The sequence below is a fragment of the Anabrus simplex genome, chromosome 7 (assembly GCF_040414725.1).
Source record: "Anabrus simplex isolate iqAnaSimp1 chromosome 7, ASM4041472v1, whole genome shotgun sequence".
NCBI classification, from domain to species: domain Eukaryota; kingdom Metazoa; phylum Arthropoda; class Insecta; order Orthoptera; family Tettigoniidae; genus Anabrus; species Anabrus simplex.
The window spans coordinates 174,563,660-174,584,387 of NC_090271.1; the positions used below are offsets into that span (position 1 = coordinate 174,563,660).

Below are 20,728 nucleotides of genomic sequence, written 5' to 3' on the forward strand. Positions count from 1 at the left end.
TAAATATCAAAGATAAAATTCTAAAAGAATTTAATTGTATAAAGTAAACGTATTCAATACAAGTTTGCCATTTGATAAATGGTCTGTCTAAAAAGCTACATTGGACATGTTTCAACCTAGCTTAGAGGTCATCATCAGCTAAAATAACACAAAGATGAAAGACATATACAAAAAACAGTGATACATAAAAAACTTGAGATAAAATACAATCAACAAATGCAATGAAAATCTCAATGTTCATAGCTTCAATCTTGGATGAGTCTAGTTGTAACAGGTGTGGGTCCAACTGTATTTATCACAACCATTGGTTGGCTGAAGGAATACTTTAAAATTGTGAAGACTGTCAAATGATGTTCTATTTGCCATGCTTCTGGAAATGGAGTGAAGTTTTAAAATCCGTAAAATTTCTTCAAGGAGAATACAAGTATAGCCAGGATCTAAAAGTGAAATAAAAAAGCTTGCCACACAACTGATTTCACAGTGCTCTCTGTGCTATTACCAGCAATCACAGAGCCATCTGTTGTTATGAATACACACTATGCCAGCTTCTGCGTGACCAATAGCAGTTTGCGGTCTGTTTACATATCTGCAAGAAAAAATATAGTTGCTATGACTTTTGCCCCAACCCTAGTATTTGTGCACACGACTTGAATGGTAATGTAAATAGTGTATAATTTCTATAGGGGCTGAAGGCCGAGGCGGTAAAGGCGTGCTCGGTTCGCCCAAAAGGACGTGGGTTCAAATCCCCGTCAGGAAGTCGTAAAATTTAAGAAATGTGATTTCCACTTCCGAAGGTGCACATGGCCCTGAGGTTCACTCAGCCTACACCAAAAATGAGTACCAGGTTAATTCCTGGGGGCAAAGGCGGCCGGGTGTAGAGCTAACCACTCCACCCGAACAAGTGCCGAGGTTACGGATAGTGGAAGCCTTTACATTCCACCCCTCCAGGGGCCTTCATGACCTGTACGGAAATGACTTTGCTTTGACTTTGTATAATTTCTATTATAGTGAAAATAATAATTTCCAAACTAAGTATGCCATTAGAAACAAAAAAAATTGTTTTATTCAAATGATCATAAATTTTCCAAATTATTTTAATCTGTCAGTATTAATCTGCCCAATTGTGGTTAGTGAAAATTTAATTTTCCTTTGCCACAGTATTACACAAATTACAGCTATATCAGAGTAGTTTTATATTTACTAATCTTCAAACGCTGGCTCTACAGATCTGAAGTTTTGAAGAAAAAAAGTTGTATGGAAAGCTGCATTTGAGTAACCTCAAAAATCCAAGGGAGAGGGTTAAGGAGTTGCCTGTAATGAATAATATCACTAAAATCAGAAGGGCGTACCATGATGCAGCAAGCACAAAACTCTTAAAGCCAAGACCTTTTATTTTTGGAAACAATCTGGTTGTTAATGGGGTCAGTTTTAGGTATACAGAAGTGAACCCCTCTCGGCTCTTCCATAACATCGAGGGATATTGAAGAGTATCATAAAAATGGTGTGCTGCTACAACCCCGATGATGATGATGATGATGATCCTTGTTGTTTAAAGGGGCCTAACATCGAGGTCATCGGCCCCTAATGGTACGAAATGAAATAACAAAAAGTTCAAATTCATCCACTGACCAAAATAAAATAAAAAATGTCATGAAGAATGAATGGATGGACATGAACCCAACAAAAAACAAACAGAAAACAGTGGATCAGACTCAAAAAAAAGATCGTACATAATAGTGTTACTGACCAAGAGATCACTTACAAGCACAATGATGCTTGGATGCTTTATGTCGAAAGGGGTGCAAAATCCATGTCTAAGGCCCCACAGAATGGTACATGTCGCGAGTAAAGTAGAACCATGATATTTGTCATGTTGGGGTACTAATCAAAAATAGTGAAGACTCACGGTGTTCCACATAAAATGGTACTACTCACAACTATTGTACTTCGTACAGGGAATGCAGACCTATGGTGTTTCTCACACAATGGCGCCACACACAGCCAACGCAAATCGATGAGGCTCCTCACCTAGGTGTACTAATCACGAGCACCGGTATTCCCATGGTGTTCCTCATATAGTGGGCACCAATCACAGGCAACGCACACCGACGGTGTCGCTCATATAGTGGTACAACTCACAGGCTACGCCCAGACCTGCGGTGTTGCTCACATGGGTACGACGCACGGGTACTGGAAACCCCCAGGCCAGCCTCTTTACTGCTACTAATCACAAAACTATTTCGTACCTAATTTAGTGGCACTACTCACAAATACAGGCAACCCATAGAGTTCCCCGCATGATGGTACGAATCAAAAGTAGTTTCATGGTTCTAATTCAATCATCCCTTGGTCGCCCCTTTTAGTCGCAACTCACGACAGGCAGGGGATACCGTGGCTGTATTATTTGTCTGCGTCCCCCACCCACAGGGGGTAAAGAGAGAGAAAAAAGAAGAAAGAAGGGATCCCCCACTTCAAAAAATGAAGTAATGGATGAAGAAAGGCAAGGGCCACGAAGGGCGTGAAAAAGAAAGACTCCCTAGGCCTCGAATGCTTTAGGCTGACGATGACCTAGTACTAGGTCGAAACTAGTCCCTAATCATTTATGTAATTTAAACTCTTTATATTTTGTATTGAAAAGGTGGAGCCAAATAATACATTAATTTACTCTATTGTAATCACAGTTCAATACGGATCTATCATTATGAAACTTATTTCATTTAATTGCTCTAATACCATCGGGGTCGGAAAAGAACAAGAGTTGACCAAGGGAGGTCGGATAGGATAGACGAAAGTGAAGAGCCTGGCACAAATAAGTGGAAGCAATGCCAAGACTCAGCTAAGGGCCCTGTGGTCGCCAATCCACACTGCTAAGTTGGGAGCCCCTTGGGACCCTTTTAATCGCCTCTTACGATAGGCAGGGGATACCGCGGGTGTGTTCTATATGTGCATCCCCCACCCGCAGGGGGTAGTGTGTTTGGTCCGCGAGAGGTATTTTATTTCCCTCAAGTCCGCCGGCAAGCCGGTTAGGACCCCCTATCCGCCACCTGTGACGCGCCACGTGGGAGTATCACCTCTCTCCCTGCTATGCCAGAATAGTAGGTTCGTGGCTACAACCCCGATGAGACTTTTGTCTGCCTGCTGGAGGATGATATCACGATTATCAAACTCGTTACCAACTATAACGACAGCCACCTCACCAACAGTTGGTGTGTTGAAACCTCTCTCGTGCTCACCAGATGGCCATCGGTCTGCGCGGATAACCACTCTGAAGTCATCTGCTGGCCAATGCTCAATTGCTACTTAGAATCTGTACATAAGCCTGTTGTTTTCATGAAGCACATGCTGCAGGCTGGTCACAACTTCAAATGACAAACCTTGAATATTGTTCCATCGTCTGACAGTCCCACCAGATGATCAACATTGAAATAAATTTGAAGAAAACTGTTTTGTTGATTGGACATGGAACCACTTTTCTGCACTAACTTACACCTCGCAGTATTTAAAGAAAAGAATCCTTCCACCTCCACTCCAAATTCAGACACAAGCCCTCGGGAAAAAATAAAATGTTTTACTATGCTTCACTTTAGGCAAGCTAACGGCCTGGCTTTCTTAACAATCTGAAGTCAAACATAAAGGTTGAAGACAACCTCCCAGCCTCAACTACCTGCTCGAGGTCAATGTCAGGACGAGACACCTCTTTATCTGACTTGTGATCTTTGCGGGTGCTTGCAGTCTGCTTCAGTCATCCAAGACTATCTCTCTCTTTTCAGACATGGTCCGATAAGATGTTTAAGATGTGATGAACTGATGATGACTCGAAATGAGAATGGACAGTAAAAATGTAGTTGAAAGAAAGTGTTACAGAAAAAAGCTGTTAAGGCAACAAAAAAAAGACCAATAAGCTAAAACACCAACAAAGGCAAAAAAAAGGACAAATCAAACCCAACATTTTTGGCCTACAATGACCCAAAATGAACATACATTAAGTTGGGCCTCATCTTTGGACACTTGAGAAACAAAATGATATTTCCTCAACTTCCGAGCCCAACTTATAAACAAATGGCACGAATGACAAATCCTTTACACAGAGAAGAGGTGACCTAGGATGTGATGCTGCATATAAAGTACAGTAGAACCCCATTTTAACATGCCCGCTTTTAAGGAAATCCCGCTTTTAACAAAGATTTTCGTAAAGCCCAGCCAATGTAGGATGCTAAAGGGTTTATTGTGTCACCTATTCAATACATATAAAATTCAGTATCTTCAATACGGATAACAATGATTTTTATCACTTGCAAGCCCAGCCAAATCGCCATAAGCAAAATGTTATTTAAACCTCCTTCTAATGAAGTCTGATATAAAGGAAAGGTCAGATCTAAGGAAAATATTTCACATAAATTACGATCGCACATCCCGTTGTAAAGAAAATTTGCGATAAGATACTTTTATTCTAAACTTGTTTTAAATGTTAATTAACTACAGTTTTTTCATAATCTTAGTCCAAAGTTAACAAGCTAAATGAAACCATTAATATAATGATGTGTGGAACCTACATAAATTGGCGCAGCATCTAGAAATCACTTTTCCGGCAAACAGCAGTCACTATCATGCTAGGCGCTGTCGGTTAGTAATGTCCTTTGAACTCTAGGGAGTACTGGAATGACAGCTGTATGGGAGCAAAGTATGGTTTCCGGTGAGACTAGCTGTAAGGCCCGGAGGCATGATTGACATAAACGTGAACACCGCGGGACACAAGTAGCTTCACAAAAAAATTAATATTTAGGCAGAAGGTCTCTTGCAAATTTCACGTGAATTACGGTGAAAGATATATTGCACAAGATTAAAATCAATTAGAAACTGAAAATGACTATGGATATTGAACAAAATGAAACTGTATTTTAGAAAAAAATGTAATAAGTAGAAAGTTGTGCCTTCTATGGCTTACGTTGCCTGAATCATCATCAATAGACCACAAGTGTAAGCATACGAAATGTAGGGCTCTTCAAGCTCTACAAAAAAAAGTCAGAGAGGGCATATAGTAATCTCCAACGTTTGCCCTATAGAGCGATTTTAGTTCATATTTGAAAGAAAGAAAGAAAGAAAGAAATACATGCATACATACATACATACATACATAAAGAAAGAAAGAAAGAAAGAAACAAACAAACAAACAAACAAACAAACAAACAAACAAATAAATAAAGAGATTTTTCCCAAATTTAAAATCCAAATAACATGTTTAGCCTCCTCTAGGACTCGTTAAGGATTAAAATAACCTTTAAAGTATATAATTTGTATGAACAGTTCGAGAGTTACGACCGTTTTAGTTGGGCTGCGAAGCAGGTTAACTTCAAAATATCCATAGAAATTATTAATTTCATATCGCACATCAAGCCTGCAAGATTTCTACCATCATATTTTACAACATACATAATAATGGCAATCAATAATAATAACTAAATTAATTTTAAAAATATATATACATATATTATCATTATAGACTGTTATGCCTTTCAGTGTTCAGTCTGAAAGCCTGTGTGAATTTACTAAACATCGCCACAATCTGTTACTTGGAACAAATGCTGTGGCCTCATTTAGTTCCATACCTCTTATCTTTAAATTGTTAAAAACTTAAGTCTAACCATCGTCGTCTTGGTCTCCCTCTACTTCTCTTACCCTCCATAACAGAGTCCATTATTCTCCTAGGTAACCTATCTTTCTCCATTCGCCTCACACAACCCCAACACCAAAGCTGGTTTATGCGTACAGCAAAGGTGCAAGATTACAGTCATGCCTAACCCCTGTAAGTAGCCTGAACCAACATCTCATTCTACCATCAATTCTCACTGCAACCCAGTTGTCAACATAAATGCCTTTGATTGATTTTAAAAATCTACATTTAATTCCATACTTCCCCAGTATGTCAAACATCTTTTCCCTTGTAACAATGTCATATGCTTTCTCTAGATCTATGAAACATGAAAACAAGTGCCAATTCCTCTCGTTGCATTTTACAATTACCTGGCGCATACTGAAAATCTGATCCTGACAGCCTCTCTGTGGTCTGAAACCACACTGGTTTTCATTCAACTTCTTCTAGACCACTGATCGCATCATCCCTTCCGAGATGCCATTGAATACTTTGCCTGGTACACGAATCAATGAGATACCTCGATAGTTGTTGCAATCCTTCCCGTTCTTTTGCTTACTGATAGGTGCAATTACTGCTTTTGTCCAATCTGAAGGTACCTTACCAACACTCCATGCTAATCTTACTACTCTATGAAGCCATTTCATCCCTTCCTTCCCACTATATTTCACCATTTCAGGTCCAATTTCATCTATTTCTGCTGCTTTATGAAAATGGAGTTTATTTACCATCCTTTCCACTTCCTCAAGCGTAATTTCACCAACAAGCTGTTCTCACTTCATCATTCCACCAAGATGTTTGCTTTTTCCCATCTTTACACACAGTCATTCCTAGGCATTTCCTTGCTGTTTCTACTACAGCAACGCTGTATGCCACCCATTCACTTTCTATAACCTGAACCTGCTTACTACCTACTGTTCGAAACTTCTGACTAATCATATCCGTGTACTTCTGTCTAATTTCCTCGTCCTGGAAATTTTCTACCCTTATTCATTTGCAGACAGATTTCATTTTCTCTACCCTAGGCCTAGAGATACTTAGTTCACTAAAGATCAGATAGTGGTCTGTATCATCGAAAAATCCCCGGAAAACTCGTACATTCCTAACAGACTTTCTAAATTCAAAGTCAGTTAAGGTACAGTCTATTACGGATCTGGTACCCCTAGCCTGCCATGTTTAGCAGTGAATAGCCTTGAAAATGAAAATGAAAAATGTAATTGTAACTGCTAAACCCATACAAGCACAGAAGTCCAGCAAACGCTTACCATTCCCATTAGCTTCCATATCTTCCCCACATTTACCAATCACCCTTTTGTATCTTCCAGTTCTATTTCCAAATCTTGCATTGAAATCGCTCATTAGCACTATCCTATCCTTGCTCCTGACCCTGACTACAATGTCACTCAATGCTCCATACAACTTGTCAACTTCATTCTCATCTGCACCCTCACATGGTGAATACACCGAGACAATTCTCATCCTAATTCCTCCAACTGCCAAATCTACCCACATCACTCGCTCATTTACGTGCCTAACAGAAACTATGTTGCATGCAATGGTATTCCTGATAAACAGCCCTACCCCATACTCTGCCCTTCCCTTTCTAACACCGGTCAAGTACACTCTATAATCTCTTATCTATCCCTCGTTATCTCCCCCTACCCAAATATCACTTACTCCTAGTACATCCAGATGCATCCTCTTTGCAAGACCGATCAAGTACACTTTATAATCTCTTATCTCTCCCTCGTTATCTCCCCCTACCCAAATATATCTTACACCTAGCACATCCAGATGCATCTTCTTTGCTGACTCAGCCAATTCTACTTTCTTTCTTCCATAAGCCCAATTAATATTGATAGCTCCCCATCGAATTACATTTCGTTCGCCAAGTTGTTTCGAAGGTATCCCTCGCCTGTCAAATGGGAGTGGGCCTCCGTTAATCCCATAGGTCCGAGGTTTGCTTAAAATGTTCTGAGTTTGGTAAATTCATGAAGCAGGATGCTACCCTACTTGCACATAGTCCAAGTGAGGATCTCTCCTCTAACAGGTTAGAGACCACTGGTGGATTGTATAGGCCTAGCTGTCTGAGCATAAAGACGCCCATCTCTTAGAATATGTCTGAGATGCCCACTTCCATTCCGTAGCAACTGGTATCTCGACTCTCAGTACCACTTACTAAGCCACTCAGCCGTTGCCCATGGTTCACAAACTAGGACGTGACTACAGTAACCCACACCATGAATAATAATAATAATAATAATAATAATAATAATAATAATAATAATAATAATAATAATAATAATAATAATAATAAATTTAAAATGTATAAATAATCCCATAATGAACTGAAATATCCTATGTCCACGCATTATCTGAAAAAGGAGGATCTTCACTTCAATGGTTATGTTTCCAGTGAGGTCAGCTACCTTAACCTCTAGCCGTAGCGCTGTTTCACCGACTAGAAATTTCCGTCTCGCGACTCCAATCTCTGCTTAGGAATCACGCAGAGGGTGCAGATTGAAGAATATCTCCAGCCTCATTCACTGCTTTTATTCTTCTGTGCAGGTTGTGCTACGAGTTGGATTTGTGTCTGTGATACGAGTTGTACTGCGTGTTACGGCTGCTAAACGAAAGAAGATGGTAAGCTGATTCTTTAACAAAAGATAGACATCATTAGTGGTATAGATGTTGATTCCCATAGGGAATCTGAAATATTTGTCCTGAATGAGTAAATTTATAATACCAATATAAATGGTCCATTATTGGACATTATAAATTTTCCAGCTAACTCATTCCTGGTTGCCAGCGTTTCGCCCTTGTGTGCTAGGTTGGGCTCATCAGTTGGTAGCTAGCACACCTACCATGATGCTGGCTAGTACATACCGTGGAGGCCACTGCGTAGGCTACTTGGAGCCACCGGCAGTGCCAATGCACTATGAGAGACACTGTCTCTTTACCAAAAATTGATGCCTGCTTGGTTATCAGATGATATAGATGTTGATTCCCATAGGGAATCTGAAATATTTGTCCCGAATTATTAAATTTATAATACCAATCCAAAACGTGTGGTGAGAGTGCGGAATTAATGACGATACAGTTGTGTACTGGAAAAAGAATACGTAGCTTCGACTTCTTGAAGGATACGATGCTACTGATATTTTTAATGCTGATGACACGGGAGTGTTTTACAATTTGCTCCTGTCAAAGACGCATGCTGTTCGCGCAGAAAAATGCCACGAAAGCAAAAAAAGTAAAGAAAGACCAACAGCGTTGTTATATGTTAACAGCGAAGCGAGTGAAAACTTACCCCCAATGAAATGAAATGGTCTATGGCTTTTAGTACCGGGAGTGTCCGGCTCCCCAGGTGCATGTCTTTTGATTTGACACCTGTAGACCAACTGCTCTTTTGATTTGATGCCCGTAGGCCAACTCCGTGTCGTAATGAGGATGAAATGATACGGACAACACATACACCTAGCCCCCGTGCCAGGGAAATTAAACCAATGATGGTTAAAATTCCCCACCCTGCCTGGAATCGAACCCGGGATCCCTGTGACCAAAGGCCAGCACACTAACCATTTACCCATGGAGCTGAACACCCCCACTAATAATCGGAAAATTTAAGGAACCAAGATGTTTCAAGAACACCCGTACACTCCCGTACAAATATGACTTTAACAATAGTGCGTGATGACATCGGCGATATTTCTAAAATATTTACAACGCTTGGATGTTAACCCATATGCATCCACCCACCCTTTGCTCTGACATTGCTAGGAATCCGCCAACTTTTTAGTATGCAACCTGGGTGTTGCAAGCTTTCGGTTAAAACAGTATAGTGGGTGATCGAATGCACGTATTATCATGGGACCTGTTGTATATTATTGAGAAATTCCACACTATTGCTCATGACATCAAAAACAGAACGATACAGACATATAACACATAAAAATCCCTTTCAAATCTTAAATTTTTCATTACCTTATCTCACCCCGGAAGTTCTTTAGTGTGTGTTATGGCCTTAATTATACGGCACGAGCCTAATATTTGCCTGATTTGAAATAAGGAAATAATAGGAAACCAATACGACATGAGCCTAACATTTGCCTGATTTGGAAATAAGGAATTAATGGGAAACAAATCACGAGTAAGTGAATGAAGAGATTCAAACCTATATCCCAAATACGAACTTACAACCGTATGTCTCTCTCGGTGTATTATTATTATTATTATTATTATTATTATTATTATTATTATTATTATTATTATTATTATTATTATTATTATTATTATTATTATTATTATTATTATTAAGATCCAGTCTGAGGATCAGTGGTAAAGTGTTCACATCCAGGTACCAAGATCGTAGGTTCAAATCCGGCAGTCGCAATCGGATCTTGAGGGGCGGGAGAAAGTTCATTTGGCATTCCATGTTGTACGATATTACTACGGGAAAGATCTCTGGTGATATATTTCGTTTTCATTCATGCACAGGATCACTAATACTGCTGAAATCAGAGCCTAAAACATCAAATATGCTTTGAATTTCGCTATTACTGAGCATTTCGCGCGAGCAAGCAACTTCCTTCTCAGTCAGCCATCTTGTCAACAACAGAATACAGATTTCTCGATCGATATTTTAATCAATTCTCTTTGCCAAAGTTTCATACCAAAGTACTCTGGTGACACTTTGAGACACCAAGAACAGATTTCAATTAGAAATGTTTCCGGAAAATGCCAACAGATGTCACAAATGCCTCCAATATGCGACCTTGCATTCCGGCGTACCAGTCCGCTTGTGAAGTCCTGGCCCAGCCGCTCGAGCGCGTACCAGTCCGCTTACGGGTGCATAGGGGTTAGGATGGGATCGACATGAAGGAAGATAGTGCTGGTGATAGATGTCCAGCTCATCCTTCAGATACACCCTTCCTGCAGAATATCAAAGTGGGTTTTCTTTCCTCCTAACTGCACCAGTCACTTGCAGCCTTTGGACCTCGGCATTATTCATTCTGAGAAAGTGAAGTACAGGAAGGCCCTGGTACAAGGAGCTATTTCTTTCCTCGAAAGAAATGAGGAAATGAAATTGAATATAGTCCAAGACATGCATATGTTTGTAGAGGGCAAATTTCAGGCGTCGCTTGTTTACATTTGTACATTTCTTTTTAACATATATATGAAACTTACTTTTAAAATTTTGAACATAGCGATCGGTGTTTACACGGAACGGACTTTGAACTTTACATACCTTTACGTTTTTTCTAAATTCTGCGAATCGTGGTAACTTTTATTGGTAAAGTTTAAATGTATTGATTACAAGAAGGACAAGGGTACATTTTGCGAAATAAACCAAATGTGTAAGTTTCATAATGTCTGTATAATACAGTTAAAGACAATCGTCGCATGTTTAATGACAGCGTCGCAGGATTACGCACATGAATCAGTGCTATGGCGACATGGAATGAGGGATTAATAAATCTTAGAACTCCGAATCATTATAAAATGTATATTTAATATTGCAGTAAGTAACAATAAAGGCGTGTGATGGCGCAGTGGTGAAGCTGCTTGGAACCATCAAGATGGACTGGGTTTCAGTCCCGATTAATGGATGTGTGTTTTTCGAGGTGAATGTCACGTCCGGTGGTTCGGATTTCATGTAAAAAGTGAGGTTCCATGGCTTATGATAGTGAGATTATCGGTCACATGAAACTACAAGCTTCAATAATAATAATAATAATAATAATAATAATAATAATAATAATAATAATAATAATAATAATAATAATAAGGTATATAACTACAGATACTGGTACCAACAGGTACCCTACTTAATAAAGTAAAGTGTTTTTATGAATTGTCACACATTTATTTAACACTAATAACAATGAATGTAAAATGAACTAAAATATTTAAAAATAATTGAACATTCAATGCTTAAGTAGCCTACAGTTTGAATAAAGGCTTGGTCAGAAAAAATATAATTAAATAATATAATAATAATATAAAAAACTGTTTTTGTTCATTCTGCTTCTGGTATGGACTCATCAAAATACCATTTCCCACGACCAAAACAAGTCCCAGGTTATTTTCATTTGATTTCACTTACATTTAAAAAGCACTCGTCTTTCGTCTGTGGTTCACAAAACAGTTTAGCTTCATCATTGCACTTGCAAAAATTGGTTACAAAATAAATATCACCATTACTTTCAGTTATGGTACAAACAAAATATTTCAAATTTCTTTCCATTGTATTTTCCAAGTACGAAGTCAACCATTTTGAAAGCCGTATCACGGGGTGGATTTTTGCCATCGGCTTCGATCTTGCAGTCTGGATGTAGAGAGTGTGTGGTAGTAGTTTCAGAATAATATTTTCTTGCCTGAACTATATATTTTTTGAATGGCTTCACATACTGAATATCATGTGTTCCCGGTAGTGCACAGAAATGTACTTTGGTCCGCGAAAAGAAGACCAACCGATTGTGTCATGTGGGTATTCTTGTTTAAAAATTTTGTATGCATCTTGCATTGTGATGCACATGAACCTTTTTTTTTTGGTCCAGAACTATCCTTTACGGAGATAAAATCTGTTGCTTGAGGAGATGGCCAACTGGTATCATCCGGATTGAGAAATTTAAGAATTCTTTATTTGGAAGTAAGACTTCCTGTGCTTGCCGGAGGTAGATAAACTTACAACAAAATTTACACTCAGCGCAGAAACAACTTCCCATTTCTTCCATGGACTCACTGGTAAAACCTGCTCCGAACGCTTTACAGCCCTCCAGCTTTCCCCAATATTTGTTTGCATTTATAAGCAGACGTTGGCGTACTCGACTCTGCAATCAGTATTTATGGTTGTGCTGTTGGACTTGTACAACAGGAAGTAACTGTTAATAAGCCCTGAAGTTTTTTTCTGAGCTCTGTGTCTTATCAACGATACTCGCACCTGTTGGCGGCATACGCGTAACTGGGCAGGTGTCATCTTCCTTCTCGTTGCATGCCTTTCCCTTTCCTTTTTTTTTTTTTTTTAAATCCTCATCATTCTTTTCCTGCTCACGATACCATTTACAATGTTCCTTGTGGGTAAGTGGCATTATTAAATATCACCTCAGTGTAAACACCGACAGCTATTCTAAAATACGTCCTTTACAAGTGAGTGCGACCCAGAAACAGAATCCTGTGGGCAGCGTGTTGCGGCAGCTGGGAACTTCCCGGTCGCCTGCTCCAAGAACGCCGTAAACACATGTCGTATTTTACTATAAGCTTCACACGAATTCATTTGAAATTTAAAACGGATGATATAACAGCTTGAGAGAGTGTACAGTATTGGCTTGGCATACTAAGTTTTATTCAAACTGAGCCACACGCTTTTCGTCTACAGAAACTTTTATACTTTTTTCGTCGCATGTTTGCACGGCCTGCAACAATAAATTCATCGCTTTATTACACCTTATATAAACTGTTAATAACCTTTACTGCAAAGAGCAGTAGCATTAACATTTACTATAATTATTTTCATAGCTTGTCATCATAATAAACAGGAATTCCTAAAACTATTGAGAAATATTAAATGAATTTAGCCTCTACACAAAGGGTCAATTAACTACACAATCAAACACAAAGACATCGATAAATGAACATACCATAAAATTAATAAAATTTCATGTTTTATTTATCATAAAAAAAATTGTTGAGTTTTATTTTAAACTTTACTTTTTCCTACTTGGGTGGACTATTCTCTGGAATCACCCAGCAGCACGGCAAATAGTCACAACGGACACTCTTCAAAACTGCTTTGGCCATGCAGGTTTTGGTGCTATTTCAGAAGTTTTTAATGAAGAAGACGCTACTGATGATATTGGGGAAGACTGAGGGGTTGTAACAAAGGACACAAGTGCCAACCCATTCAAAGAATTTGTTACTTGAGATGATGATATCCTAACCTCAGAATCAAAGATGAATTTTGGAGACCTTTGTGAAGTTGCAAAAAGACAATGTACTGAAGAGGAAGAAAAAGAGGATCCAGCAGTACCAACATTTTGGGCAGCAGTGGAGAGACTTCTCCTCCTTCAACGTTGATGAAGACCTCAGAAATAGTCTCAACCAAACTGAGAGAAAACTTCCTTCCGTGAGACATCTGGGCAAAGGGTAGCAAACTACTGTACTGACCTATTTCAGAAGGTGAAGATTAATAGCTTGTTCTCACGATTCTCATGGTCTATTTACCATAAATTTTAATAGTGTTAGGCCTTTGTTCCTTCAAGTTAAAATTGCAAGTCAGTAGTACATATTTCTCCTTTCTGTGCTGCAGGTTGTGCTCCCAATGGTTCATTAAGGAATTTGTTATGTCTGCTATTTTGTAAATTTTTATGTTATTGTTGAGTTAATTTGACTTTTTAGTATTTCTTAACAAATTCATTTATTATTTCTTGACATTACATTAGCTAAAGACATAAATGTATTATTATTTCTTGTGACATATAGCCTATTTTCTTTGAACCCCCTTTTAAGGAAAAACCAGTTTTTAAGGAAGAAATATCAAATCCCCCAGAGATTCATTAAAAGGGAGTTCTACTGTACTCAGCTGTAGTCATACATATTTAGACTGATCATATGAAATACTGTATACAACTATCACAAATACAATAATGTTCACTCGCCCAATCATAACAAAATAAATCTTATGAGAGCTGCAATGTTCAGTACCTTTAGTAATGCAACTCCAATATCTGATCACTAGAAAATGTAAGTGAAACATAAAAAACAATGTGGTACCTTTAAACAAAGTTTCTTCCCAAACAGCATATTCCATCTCCACAAGCAAATTGCCCAAGTTCACGTGTCCATTAATTTCATGAAGATACAACTCTCCAAATCGTTTATTTTCACCAAAGCCCAATCTCGGTAGGAAATATCCGGTCTGGTGTCTTTTGATAGTCGTATTAACAAAGTTAATAGCAGCTTCTGTCCATTCACTTGTAACACTGTAAAACAAGGAATTAAATTAAAAGATATTATTTTATAACCATGATATAATAAAACAATAATAAAACTTTTAAATTATTATAGGGAGAGGCACTTCAGCCGGTGCTGCCACATAGGTGGGCTGGGAAAATGCTGATTTGTTCCTAAGTGAACAGGATACAGTGCATAGTCAGGCAGCGAGCATGGTTATGGAATTAATTTTTAATTTGAGAGTGGAGCTTTTGTTGAGTGCACATTACTAGTGTTACACTCCTACAATTGTTGACTGTTAGTTGTGTTAGCTATCAGTATGGTGACATATAGCAATGAACAACAGATATTTCCATTAGAGACATTTCTCCTAAAGAAGAAACCATATGACAGAACCATTTGCAAATTTTTCAGTCACTTCAATAGCAAACAATTTGTCATGGACTTTGGCCCCCTCACTCCCCCAATTTAAGTGTCAGCAATTTTTATTTGTGGAGAATTTTAAAACAGAAAGTGTATAACAACAATCCACATAATATTGAAGCCCTGGAGAATGAAATTAGATGACTAATATGTGAAATTTCAGAGGCGGAAATACAAATAGAGTTTCAGAACTTTTTATACCGATGTAACATTTGTATCAAGAATGATGGGCATCATTTTCTATAGCTGCACTGATGAAAGACAAGTTTTCAACTTAATCCATAATTAACTCTTAACAAATAATTTAGGTCTACCATAATTAAACTTAACACCTGCTTGCACTGCTACAGCTTATCGGCGAATCTAGCAATGAATTGTCGGCAATCTGTTCCCCCGGCATTCCCTGCATACTACAGCAACTTTCTGATGCTTCTCCCTGCAGAATTAAGGAATTAGCACCTTATGAATAACTGAGAATATGAAAAGTTCACATCAAATATAAAACACAAATCAAGGGGAAAAAATAAATACAAGACTTTTAAGACCTTTAAAATTAAGATAAAAGAAAAGCACCGCAACAAAAATTGTTTCTTTAAATAAAAGATAAAATAGCACATGATGAAACCTTTTTGTCTCACAGTCAATGCAACATGTTCGAAGGGATCTTGAAAGGGAGTTAACCCTGAAAGTAAATCATCCCATATGCTAGGCCTAACAAGTCAGGATAGAAGTAATATTTTGCTGCTTTCAAAGTAAGAACATGTCTCAGATGAATTCTAAACCAAATGTAGACTCCACTTCCTGTGAACCAGGAATAAATTATGACTTTTCAGAATCTGATGCTCATCCTGGGAATGCCAGAAGATGTGATTGCACTGACTGGCAAGAGTGAAGAAAGCTGTGCGATTCCGGCAACGTAGCACTGAGCTTGCATTCAGAAGATGATAAGTTCAAACAGCACCACTGGCAGCCCCGAAGATGATTTTTCCATGTTTTTCCATTTTAATAATAACAATAGTAATAATAATAATAATAATGTTATTTGATTTACGTTCCACTAACTAGTTTTTCGGAGATGCGAAGGTACCAGAATTTAGTCCCGCAGGAGTTCTTTTACATGGCAATAAATCTACTGACACAAGGCTGATGTATCTGAGCACTTTCAAATACTACCGAACTGAGCCAGGATCAAACCTGCCACGCTGGGGTCAGAAGGCCAGCGTCTCAACCGTCTGAGCCACTCAACCAGGTGTTACCCATTTTCACACCAGACAAATGCTGGGGCTGTACCTTAATTAAGACCATAGCCATTACCTTCCCAATCTTAGCATCACTAGAAACCTTTGATGTGTCAGTGCAACATTAAACCACTAGGAAAAAAAGACAAAAGTGAAGATATAATTAACATGATGGAACGGAGGAAAATACAGTACATATATAGGGCTGGGTGAGACGAAAGGGACAAACTCAACGAAGTTGAAAAAAGGTTACAGGTTGTACAGGCATGGCAACAGCAAAGAGGAAAGGCATGTAGCGGAGGTTTGGTCCCACGCAAACACACTGAGGCCATCACAGACATCTAGATTGTATATGAAGAATCATCAAAGCCAGAGTAAATCTAGGCAAAATCCTTTTCACAATAATTCAAGTACTGTATATGAATCACATAATTCAAGTATATGACTCACAGCATGGATACAATGACGATGGTAAGTAAGAGTTCCTGGAAGACCTAGTACATAAAGATAACATCATGTTAATTGGAAATGCGAATGCTCAAATGGGAAACATATATATATACAGGGTGAAGCGTAATTCGCGCACTCGGGCGTCGCAGCGCGACTCCTCACATGCCAGCAATAAAAAAATGTCTCTTACAAAATTTTGTCTTGCGAGTATATCTGGCAGAAAAACGACGTTGAAGAGTAGCAATCTGGCAATACTGTAACCACATGTAGGGTAACTACCTCTGTCAGCAGAAGTTAGTCGTTCTGTACAGTTGGTGCAGTGGGTAGAGTATTTGGTTGGCATGCAGGAGGTCGATGGTTCGATCCTGGGTTGAGGCGCATTTTTTATTTGCTAATTTCCATCTGACATTACCTATAGTAATACAGTAAGACACCGTTTCTGAGGTCACATGTATCCTACATTTACAACATTTTGTAACGCTGAAACAACGTAACGTAACGTAAGGCCCCAACGAAATGTAATGGACCTGAACGAGGCAAGAATAATAGTTGGTACTAATCTATAGGACCATTGGAGAAGGGTACAAAGAAAACAGGTTTCACATCTAGTAGATGAAGTGGTGCGAATAAATTCACGCCCACGACGTGGAAAGGGCGCCTTTCAAAGCTGACCAATGAAAACGATTGTTCGTTCATTTTTAGGATCGTAGTATGTAAGAGCAAATGGTTTCTAGAGGACCCACTGCAATCGGTGTTGACGATTAAGATGCCAGATACCATACCACCTGGACTACATTTACGAAATAAAAAACATACGCCTCAACCCAGGATCGACCACTCGACCTCCTACATGCTAACCCAAAATTCTATCCATTGCACCAACTGTACAATACAAGTTATGCCTGCTGACAGAGGTAGTTACCCTACATGTGGTTACAGTGTTGCCAGATTGCTACTCTTCAACGTCGTTTTTCTGCCGGATATACTCGCAAGACGAAATTTTGTAAGATACATTTTTTTATTGCTGGCATGTGAGGAGTCGCGCTGCGACGCCCGAGTGCGCGAATTACGCTTCACCCTGTGTATATATATATATAAAAGAAGAATTTTGTCTGTACATTGCTCAGAATTTAAAAAGAACGGTATTTCTGTATCGGTCATGCCTGCAGTAACAAGGAAATGCACTATTTACTTTTCCGTAATTCCTGTCTGTCTATAGGTATGTACACGCATCACGAGAAAATGGCTTAAGAGATTTTAATGAAAATCGGTGTGTAAAGTTGGGGAATGAGCCACTACAATCTAGGCTATAAATTATTTTATTTATTTTATTTACGCTGAGTGAAATGGTAGTTTAGGGGAAGGCCTAACATTTAATTCTCAAATATTTATATTATTAGTGGTCCTATCACTAAATACTACATAACTAAAGTTATATAGAATTAAATTTCCGATCATTTATATCCTATACATTTTTACTGTACCGTCTATGATAACAGAGATATCAATGAATTTATATTTTTGTTGCCAAGTCCATATCAATGCCGAGCCACGAGAAAATGGGTAAACAGAATTTAACAAAAATCGGTATATAGAGTCGGGGAATAAGATAATACAGTCTAAGCTATAAACAATTTTATTCACCTTTGATGAAATGGTAGTTTAGGGGAAGGTGTCTACAATTTAATTTTTAAATGCCTATGTTATTGGTCCTATCAAAAAGCACTACATAACAAAAGTTATAGAGAATACAATTTCCGATCATTTATGTTTCATTGAGTTTTAGCGTACCGACTATGATAAGAGTGGTAGGACTATTTCAATGTCGGAAGAAAACTAAATGTGAAGGCCTACAATACTGAAAGCTCATAAAATAGATCAACAATAACATAACATTATACTGACCATCGTTTTTTGTGATATTAATGTCTTTTTCGCTGCCACTCATCTCCGATAGATGGGATTACTGCGGCGTAACGAGTATAACAGCCTGACTGAATACTGGTGGGAAATAGCTGGGGAGTTAGATAACTTTCTTCTTTAGCATGCCATTCCTCTGGTCCATACATTTTCTGATACTGCTGGTACATAACACAATGGCTCATCATAGTATTCCAGCTACTCGATCCCTACTCTGACGCGCAGATTGGAATAATCAGTGTGCACATTTAACGGAATAATGACAGAGGCTCGCTTATGGCCTGGTCTAGAATTACAATTTTGACCTATTCCAAACTATAGGACCACAATTCACTAAATTCAATACTGAAAAGAGCAGTTTCTTAAGAAAAGCTTCTTCCTCTTCACTTTTATTCAATTCTACATTCATTTTATTAGAAATTAGCAGCAAAGAGGTTTCTCCTCTGGCTTGGAGGAAAAATTTACCTCCAAGTCAGATAGTTTTTCCCCCCGCCAGCGTAGTGAACTGAGATTTTCTGACTCATCAGATACTCCTATTAAACAGATGAGTAAAAGGGCACAGATTTTGCCGTGGGATTCTACACTATCCCCCCCTTCCCGAAATTAAAGAGTGTTTACGGCTGTTTGCGGGCTGTTCATTCCAGCTCTAGAACTTTGGACTGTTAGATCAGCAGCGTAGTACTGTTCGTTAAAATTGAGAAACTGTGTGGTTTTTCATTTGACAGAGTATTTCATATGATAGCATTGCTTTTAATCGCTGCATTCCTACTAGCATCATTGTAATGACCTATGTTGAATTCAGTTGGGAAAACCATTAAGACAGTCTTTCTGAGGATGTAAAAAGGCAGTTGGAGAGTGAGTGTCTACCATTATAATGAAAACTCCTCAACTTGATTGTGACTGATGGTAGCCAAGAGGACCTACCATTACAATGAAAATTCCCTAACCCAGTCTTCACATAAGAAAAGACGTTTGATGACTTCACTCTCGCATTTCTAGGGAAACGTGCAGAACTATGCAATTTAATTCAATCTTACTCACAACGTGTACACTATCTAACCTATTGTTTATACAATGTAGAATTCCATAGCAAAGCATGGGTACATCAGCTAGCGTAAAATATAAAATTAAAAAAAAAGAAAACTGATAAAGAACTTTGTAATGAAACAAGAAAGTCATAACTTATATACAGCTGGAATAGAAGATCTAAAACAGTTACTGATTATGTAGTATCGGATAAACTAATCAGGGAAGGACTAAGAAAAAAGGGCAATCCCAAGCAAGAGTTTAAACAAGAGGCCTCGGCCTCCAAGTGGCCAACCAAAATTATAAGGTTCCACATAGACCATCATCGGCCAATTCTTGTATTCAAGTGTACATTAAATCGCCTGCAGTTCCATTATTTGTTGGCCCACTCGATAGAGGTGGCACTGATAGTTTATCAGACCAATTCTTACATAAAACTGGCCACACATGTTGCATCCAACATCACGTACAATGAAAAGCCCAAAAGAAAGGAGTGGAAAATAAAAAATGAAAATAAGGTTTTTTTTCAAAACCTGGTACAGTGGAAATTAATGTGAACATTTTTAATTGAAGCCTTTTGCTTAGTCCCAGTTTTACCGATTGCTGAGCTGCCTTGTTGGATTTAAGAGATATGTGCTCTGATCAATAAGTGTATTAAGGTTTTTTTGTTGTTGTTGTTAGTTGTTTTACGTCGCACCGACACAGATAGGTCTTACAGCGACGATGGGACAGGAAAGGGCTAGGAGTGGGAAGGAAGCGGCCATGGCCTTAATTAAGGTACAGCCCCAGCATTTGCCTGGGGTGAAAATGGGAAACCACGGAAAACCATTTTCAGGGCTGCCGACAGTGGGGTTCGAACCTACTATCTCCCGAATACTGGATACTGGCCGCACTTAAGCGACTGCAGCTATCGAGCTCGGTAGTGTATTAAGTAGTAACTTAGTGCTAAATATTTAAAGTAACTGAACAGAACAGCAGAATTATTACTCTCTTTTATATCCCATTAAGAGCTTTTGCAAAAATATAACAGTCAGTATTTCCAGTGAAGTCTATGCCACTCATCCTATTC

General features: G+C 38.5%; 1 protein-coding gene across 3 annotated transcripts in view; it reads right to left on the reverse strand.

The window, feature by feature from the left end:
• The window catches only part of LOC136877431 (putative ATP-dependent RNA helicase TDRD12), an 821,384-nt gene that overhangs the window by 742,197 nt on the left and 58,459 nt on the right, over window positions 1-20,728 (reverse strand). For all 3 annotated transcript variants that reach the window (XM_067151463.2, XM_067151464.2, XM_067151462.2), the window contains exon 4: window positions 14,423-14,631. In XM_067151463.2, coding sequence (XP_067007564.2) covers window positions 14,423-14,631 — 209 coding nt within the window. The remainder of the gene's footprint in view (window positions 1-14,422; window positions 14,632-20,728) is intronic.